The sequence below is a fragment of the Trypanosoma cruzi genome, genomic scaffold (assembly GCF_000209065.1).
Source record: "Trypanosoma cruzi strain CL Brener 1047053516591 genomic scaffold, whole genome shotgun sequence".
NCBI lineage: Eukaryota > Euglenozoa > Kinetoplastea > Trypanosomatida > Trypanosomatidae > Trypanosoma > Trypanosoma cruzi.
Genome location: NW_001849285.1, coordinates 31,813 through 39,146, shown reverse-complemented (window position 1 = coordinate 39,146; position 7,334 = coordinate 31,813). Strand labels below are relative to the sequence as shown.

The 7,334-nt window shown below is 51.6% G+C and overlaps 3 protein-coding genes across 3 annotated transcripts, besides 9 other annotated features; 1 reads left to right on the top strand and 2 right to left on the bottom strand.

Annotated features, from left to right (window-relative positions):
• Positions 1-2,641: a sequence feature (heterozygous, non-Esmeraldo-like haplotype).
• Positions 1,744-2,139, top strand: Tc00.1047053503875.40 (uncharacterized protein; the record flags this gene model as incomplete). Its single annotated transcript, XM_800010.1, has 1 exon — positions 1,744-2,139. The coding sequence occupies one exon, from the start codon at positions 1,744-1,746 to the stop codon at positions 2,137-2,139; it is 396 nt and encodes a 131-aa protein (XP_805103.1).
• Positions 2,220-2,256: a sequence feature (T-rich).
• Positions 2,642-3,215: a sequence feature (areas merged during assembly that could not be assigned to a particular haplotype. This can correspond to areas where the two haplotypes were merged or to regions with more than two copies in the genome that were merged during assembly.).
• On the bottom strand, positions 2,691-3,971 carry Tc00.1047053503875.30 (mucin-associated surface protein (MASP), putative; the record flags this gene model as incomplete). The annotated part of the gene is made up of 1 exon (XM_800009.1): positions 2,691-3,971. One exon carries the CDS (start codon positions 3,969-3,971, stop codon positions 2,691-2,693), a length of 1,281 nt encoding a protein of 426 aa, XP_805102.1.
• Positions 3,216-3,439: a sequence feature (areas merged during assembly that could not be assigned to a particular haplotype. This can correspond to areas where the two haplotypes were merged or to regions with more than two copies in the genome that were merged during assembly.).
• Positions 3,440-3,667: a sequence feature (areas merged during assembly that could not be assigned to a particular haplotype. This can correspond to areas where the two haplotypes were merged or to regions with more than two copies in the genome that were merged during assembly.).
• Positions 3,668-4,540: a sequence feature (haploid, Esmeraldo-like haplotype).
• Positions 4,541-6,085: a sequence feature (areas not merged during assembly with more than two copies in the genome that could not be assigned to a particular haplotype).
• Positions 6,086-7,334: a sequence feature (heterozygous, Esmeraldo-like haplotype).
• Positions 6,178-6,211: a microsatellite.
• Tc00.1047053503875.10 (mucin-associated surface protein (MASP), putative) lies at positions 6,647-7,334 on the bottom strand (the record flags this gene model as incomplete). The annotated part of the gene is made up of 1 exon (XM_800008.1): positions 6,647-7,334. A coding segment is annotated over one exon (688 nt), but the record flags the coding sequence as incomplete, so codon positions are not given.

Genomic DNA, 7,334 nt, shown 5'->3' with positions numbered 1-7,334 from the left:
TCATCATCGCCATCACTCCTGTCACTGGCGTGTAGCCTTCAGCACAAACTAACTCCCCGTCAACGGAGAGTGAAAGCAAATGGAGAAATACAGGGCCGCTACACCACGCACAGCCACCGCACAATAAGAAACGATGGCAGCAGCAACAAAAACACCATGAGACAGTTGGAATCGGCAGTGCTCCCGGAAACAATGAAGGAAAATAATTCGGCAGGACTTTTATTTCATTTGCCATGCGGCGCAATATAGACGAACGTGTGTTTGTGTATACATATTCCTTGGAAAAAATGGTAGAAGCAAAACAATCTAGAAGAGATCGTACTGTTCCACGAGCCCACACAACATCCCTCACATTTCATTGCGGCATCCGGCCTGTTCCTCCAATCCTCCTTTCGTGCAGTCCGTGGGACACACGGCAATGAGACCGGCACAGCGACTGGACAAAAAGAGAAAAAACACAGAAAACACGTCGCACATAATGCCGTGTAGAGCAGTTAAACAGCCGAAGAGAAAGCACAAAGGTAAGTATTATTCCAATAAAACACAAACAGCAAAAGAAGAAAGGAAACAAGCAAAAAAACTTGGAATGAGGCCCTTGACAAAATTCGGTCAGAAACTAGCGATGAAGTCGCACCTTGTCGCGTTGCTGGGCTCTGGTTGCATATAGGAACTCCGCTGCGCTGCGTTGCGGCGAGCACGACGGGGAAGAAGACGACTCCACCCCTCGAGAAGGTTCCGCGCCATGCCCGGTGCGGGGAGGTGAAGCGGTCTGCCTGCAGACTGTTGGACAAAACTGCACGACCGTTTCGCTGCGGTCATTCCGTTGATATCACCCGTGGCGGTGACGTCCACAAGAATTCCGGCCCCGAGGTGGATGGCTACATCACTATTTGGCAGCGTAACATTGCAGGCCTCTCTTCCGCTAAAAATATTGCGTTTGCTGTGCGATGGGAGCTGCCCCAACCTGACATCGTTCTTCCCCAGGCAAAAAATAATCGAAGCGCCACAGCGGCAGAATTATCCGGCTGTAATGGCTTTCTTCGCGCCGCACTGGGCGCGGTGGTGGCGTTGCCATTCGGGTGCGCCACTCTCTGCCGTGCGAGCGCCCGACGCTCCCCGTCAAAGACCTCCTGGAGACCATTACTGTCCGTGTATTTCCACAGGGCTGTCCCAGCACCTGCGTGGTGAATCCCCACAGCCCTCCCTCAGCAACCTTTAAGAGCTCTTCGTTTATTAGCACCATTCGTCGCTTAGGCCCCGCAGCGATTATCGCGGGTAAACTGAATTTACATCATGGACTCTGGGACAGACACCTACCTTCAACGACTGGAGGAGAAAACTTCGTTGCTATTTTAATTGATTTCAATTTTGAACTGGCAAATGACCCGGCGCAGGCAACACGGATCACACATCTTAATGCCTCGTCCCCTGACGTGACTGCGTATCGCGTGCTACGTGCCACCCACTGGCAATCCACTCCCTACATGGATTCGGACCACTGCTTAATATCTTACTCGGTGGGATGGATGATGGCATTCCGCGACTAGCCAACACGCTGCCTAGGCGGGAGAAAGCCACCTCTGCCCTGTGTAAGGCGGATTGGCCTGCTTTCACCTCGTTGTGTGAAACCCTCCTTGCCACCGCGTCCACATGGTTGGACATCTGCGGAGATATCTTACGAGCAGCTAAGCGCCATACCCCGCGCGGCAGCCGTGACACCCCAAAACAATCTGGACAAACAAAATGGAACAAGCCGAGTCCGCCGCAGAAGCAGCACACAAAGCACACACATCGCCTCACCAGGAGACAGCCTGCTTCGAGCCGAATTTACTTGAAAAAGAGAAACAAAATCAACCCTTACGCCGGGACTTCGCTACGCTTCTGGAAGCCCGTGTGGAAAAACTTGGGGCTTCATACAGCCCAAGCTGGCGATATCTTCGCGGCGTGGCGGCGCCGCACCCTCAGATCCAAAAGGCACGTCCCTCGCCACAGCCGCGATCGACTTCGCCCTGTCGGCACGCATCGCTTTGTCAGAGGAGCAGGAGTACGCCAGGCTGGCAGCAAAGCACCCGCTGGCACAACACATCACAAACATCATCACAACCAGAAGCACCAGCAGCACTGCAGACCGTGGGGTGACGTGGACCAACTGACACATGCTGTACGTGAAGGAAGGCACTCCATGGTTTGAAAAGAATAAGAAACACTGACAATATCTCAAAAAAAAAGAAAAAAAAAGATAAAAATAGAAAATAATACGTCCGCAGTCAAAGCAAGCCAATAATCGATAAAAAAAAAAAGGTAATGGGCGCACCAAACCACGACACAAGTAAAACAGCAAAAAACGAAAAGCCGAAGCGTGGGACGACCAGCGCACACACTCTCACTGCTCCCGTAAAGCAAAACACACACACAGGGAGAGAGAGAGAGAGAGGTCGCCCACTCAATGCAATAAAAACAAAAACTGTTACGGTGCTCCGCCCATGCAGCCAGGCAGGACGGCAGCGGTGCGTGTGGTGCAAAAGAGAGCACCAACGGGCATGCATGGGTGTGCATGCAATATATACAATGGGCACATTATGTGTGTGCTTCGTGGGGTGAAGTGAGGGTGAGAATCCATGCAAGGGGACACACACACAGAGAAGGACGAGTGTGTGTGCGGGCGCTGGACGGCTCTCTCTCACTCACTCTCACGCGGCCACCACCGCAGCAGCAGCGGCCGCAACAAGAAGAAGCAAAAGAGGGGAAGTGGTGTGGGAGACAGCGGTGCCGCCGTCACTGTTGACATCCTTCGACTTATCGCCAGTTTGTGGTTTATTTGTTGCTGCGGCTTCCGGAGGTTGGACATCCTCAGTTGTCTTCATCCCAGTGAATGTTTCCTTTTGAAGTGGAGAAGGAATTCCATTTGGATGCGAAGCCGGTGCTTCTTCGTGAGTGGCAGTGGATGTCCTCTGCGCTTTAACTGGGCTGGATGCTGGATTTTCGTTATTTTTTTCTTGGACATGTTCTGTTTCTTGCGCATCAGGCAAATTCTTAGATATATCGGTGTTGTGGCTGTCATTCCCCTCTGTTTCTGGTGTTTTTATTCCATGTGAAGTCTGGGGCTCCGGCTTTATTACGTTTACTAATTCCAGTTGGGCCTTTGCACTGCCTTGTGATTCTGTATTCAGATCCTCTGATGATCCTGCTGTTTGGTGAGTCTCTGATTCCAAGTCTTTTGTCTTTTGTTCTTCCAAAAAGGATGGACCTTCGCTTCCCGGCGTAGCGATACTGCCAACAATATCACCTTTTGCTGCCTTTTCATTGGATAATGAGTGACGTTGAGCCCCTGTTTCTTCAGTTGACAAAACCTCTTTAGGGGATGTACTCTGCGGATTGGATAGAGTACTGCCTGTGGTCCCCCTGTCACCATCACCGTGGGGTGAAGAAATAACTCCAGGTAAAGGGGAATCCAAAGAATCCTTAACACCACCAACAGATGCACTAGTAGAACCAGCATGACTTTCAGCAGATGGTGGTTGATGTGGTGATGGTTCATGCGATGTTGGTTGATTTCTGTTCTGTTCTCCATCTTGTATTACGTGCGTCTTCTTTTCTTCCTTTTGTTCTTTCGGCAGGCCTTCTTCTTCTTCAGATTCCGAAAGATTTCCTGAAGGTTCTTCTTGAAGTGCTTCATCTCCATTAACAACATTTCCTTCAGAAGAGCTTCCTTCTTTTGCTTCCGAAGATTCTTTTGCAGGTAGGTGTTTTGATTTTTCATCCTCTTTTGGTTTTGATATTAAACTTGGGGAGCCCGATGCTGGGGATAAAGCTTTTGATTCTGTCGGGGGACTCTCACCACTCGAAGGAGCACCGGATAAATTGGCAGGAGTTGTCTCCTTCTCCTCGTCACATCTACCGCCAGAAGTACCGCACCACACCACGCAGAGGGCACACACCAGCAGCACACGGCCAGTCATCATCATCGCCATCACTCCTGTCACTTGCGTGTAGCCTTCAGCACAAACTAACTCCCCGTCAACGGAGAGTGAAAGCAAATGGAGAAATAAAAGGCCGCTACACCACACACAGCCACCGCACAATAAGAAACGATGGCAGCAGCAACAAAAACACCATGAGACAGTTGGAATCGGCACGACTCCCGGAAACAATGAAGGAAAATAATTCGGCAGGACTTTTATTTCATTTGCCATGCGGCGCAATATAGACGAACGTGTGTTTGTGTATACATATTCCTTGCAAAAAATGGTAGAAGCAAAACAGTCTAGAAGAGATCGTACTGTTCCACGAGCCCACACAACATCCCTCACATTTCATTGCGGCATCCGGCCTGTTCCTCCAATCCTCCTTTCGTGCAGTCCGTGGGACACACGGCAATGAGACCGGCACAGCGACTGGACAAAAAGAGAAAAAACACAGAAAACACGTCGCACATAATGCCGTGTAGAGCAGTTAAACAGCCGAAGGGAAAGCACAAAGGTACGTGTTATTCCAATAAAACACAAACAGCAAAAGAAGAAAGGAAACAAGCAAAAAAACTTGGAATGAGGCCCTTGACAAAATTCGGTGAGCCCCAGCGATGAAGTCGCACCTTGTCGCGTTGCTGGGCTCTGGTTGCATATAGGAACTCCGCTGCGCTGCGTTGCTGCGAGCACGACGGAGACCAAGATGACTCCACCCCTCGAGAAGGTTCCGCGCCATGCCCGGTGCGGGGAGGTGAAGCGGTCTGCCTGCAGACTGTTGGAAAAAACTGCACGACCGTTTCGCTGCGGTCATTCCGTTGATATCACCCGTGGCGGTGAAGTCCACAAGAATTCCGGCCCCGAGGTGGATGGCTTCATCACTATTTGGCAGCGTAACATTGCAGGCCTCTCTTCCGTAAAAAATATTGCGTTTGCTGTGCGATGGGAGCTGCCCCAACCTGACATCGTTCTTCCCCAGGCAAAAAATAATCGAAGCGCCACAGCGGCAGAATTATCCGGCTGTAATGGCTTCCGTCGCGCCGCACTGGGTGCGGTGGTGGCGTTGCCATTCGGGTGCGCCACTCTCTGCCGTGCGAGCGCCCGACGCTCCCTGTCAAAGACCTCCTGGAGACCATTGCTGTCCGTGTATTTCCACAGGGCTGTCCCAGCACCTGCGTGGTGAATCCCCACAGCCCTCCCTCAGCAACCTTTAAGAGCTCTTCGTTTATTAGTACCATTCGTCGCTTAGGCCCCGCAGCGATTATCGCGGGTGAACTGAATTTACATCATGGACTCTGGGACAGACACCTACCTTCAACGACTGGAGGAGAAAACTTCGTTGCTATTTTAATTGATTTCAATTTTGAACTGGCAAATGACCCGGCGCAGGCAACACGGATCACACATCTTAATTTCCCGTCCCCTGACGTGGCTGCGTATCGCGTGCTACGCATCACCCACTGGCAATCCACTCCCTACATGGATTCGGACCACTGCTTAATATATGACTCGGTGGGGATGGATGATGGCATTCCGCGACTAGCCAACACGCTGCCTCGGCGGGAGAAAGCCACCTCTGCCCTGTGTAAGGCGGATTGGCCTGCTTTCACCTCGTTGTGTGAAACCCTCCTTGCCACCGCGTCCACATGGTCGGACATCTGCAGAGATATCTTACGAGCAGCTAAGCGCCATATCCCGCGCGGCAGCCGTGACAGCCCAAAACAATCTGGACAAACGAAATGGAACAGGCCGAGTCCGCCGCAGAAGCAGCACACAAAGCACACACATCGCCTCACCAGGAGACAGCCTGCTTCGAGCCGAATTTACTTGAAAAAGAGAAACAAAATCAACCCTTACGCCGGGACTTCGCTACGCTTCTGGAAGCCCGTGTGGAAAAACTTGGGGCTTCATACAGCCCAAGCTGGCGATATCTTCGCGGCGTGGCGGCGCCGCACCCTCAGATCCAAAAGGCACGTCCCTCGCCACAGCCGCGATCGACTTCGCCCTGTCGGCACGCATCGCTTTGTCAGAGGAGCAGGAGTACGCCAGGCTGGCAGCAAAGCACCCGCTGGCACAACACATCACAAACATCATCACAACCAGAAGCACCAGCAGCACTGCAGACCGTGGGATGACGTGGATCAACTGACACATGCTTTACGTGAAGGAAGACACTTCATGGCTTGACAAGAATAAGAAACACTGACAATATCTCAAAAAAAAAGAAAAAAAAAGATAAAAATAGAAAATCATACGTCCGCAGTCAAAGCAAACCAATAATCGATAAAAAAAAGGTAATGGGCGCACCAAACCACGACACAAGTAAAACAGCAAAAAACAAAAAGCCGAAGCGTGGGACGAGCAGCACACACACTCTCATTGCTCCCGTAAAGCAAAACACACACACAGGGAGAGAGAGAGAGAGGTCGCCCACTCAATGCAATGGAAACAAAACAGAAACAGTTACGGTGCTCCGCCCATGCAGCCAGGCAGGACGGCAGCGGTGCGTGTGGTGCAAAAGAGTGCACCAACGGGCCTGCATGGGTGTGCATGCAATACATACAATGGGCACATTATGTGTGTGCTTCGTGGGATGAGGTGAGGGCGAGAGTCCATGCAAGGGGACACACACACAGAGAAGGACGAGTGTGTGTGCGGGCGGTGCATGGCTCTCCCACTCACTCTCACGCGGCCTCCACCGCCGCCGCCGCCGCACATGCAAAAACAAGAAGAAGAAGCAAAAGAGGGGAGGTGGTGTGGAAGGCCGCGGTGCTGCCGTCGCTGTCTTCAGGCGGCGCCGTGTCATTTTTTCTGGAGGTGGTGACTGTTTCCGCTGTTTGTATTGCTGCCTCACTGACTGTAGGAGCGACGTTGGTGTTGCCAGCTTCGGCGTCGTCCTGCGGTCTGTTGGGTTTGGGCTGCCGAGCATCATCCTCATCCTCCTTATTCTGGACATCGCCATTTTCATTTGCAGAGATGGATTTTGCTGTTGTTTCCGCTAAACCGCCGGCAGATGCTTTTTTCGTCGTATTCAATTGCGTTGTGACTTTATCTTTTTGCTCTTGCATACCATCCTTTGAAGGACGGTCCGGTGATTCGGACCCCGTTTTGTTGGGTGACGATGCCTTGTTCTGCATTTCTCTTTTTGAGGCCTCTGAGGCTCTTGGTGCTGTTGGTAGACCTCCTTCTCCGTCTGGATTTGCCTGTACAGGAGTTACTGGTGGCACTTCTGGGGATAGTTCTGCTGATGGAACTGGCAGTAGTACTGCCGGTGTTTGTGGTAATAATAGCGTTTTTTCTACTGTTTGGTCGCCGGTGTTAGCAAACGAACTGGAAGGATCTTCCGTCTCCACGTCACTTTGCTTTGCCTTG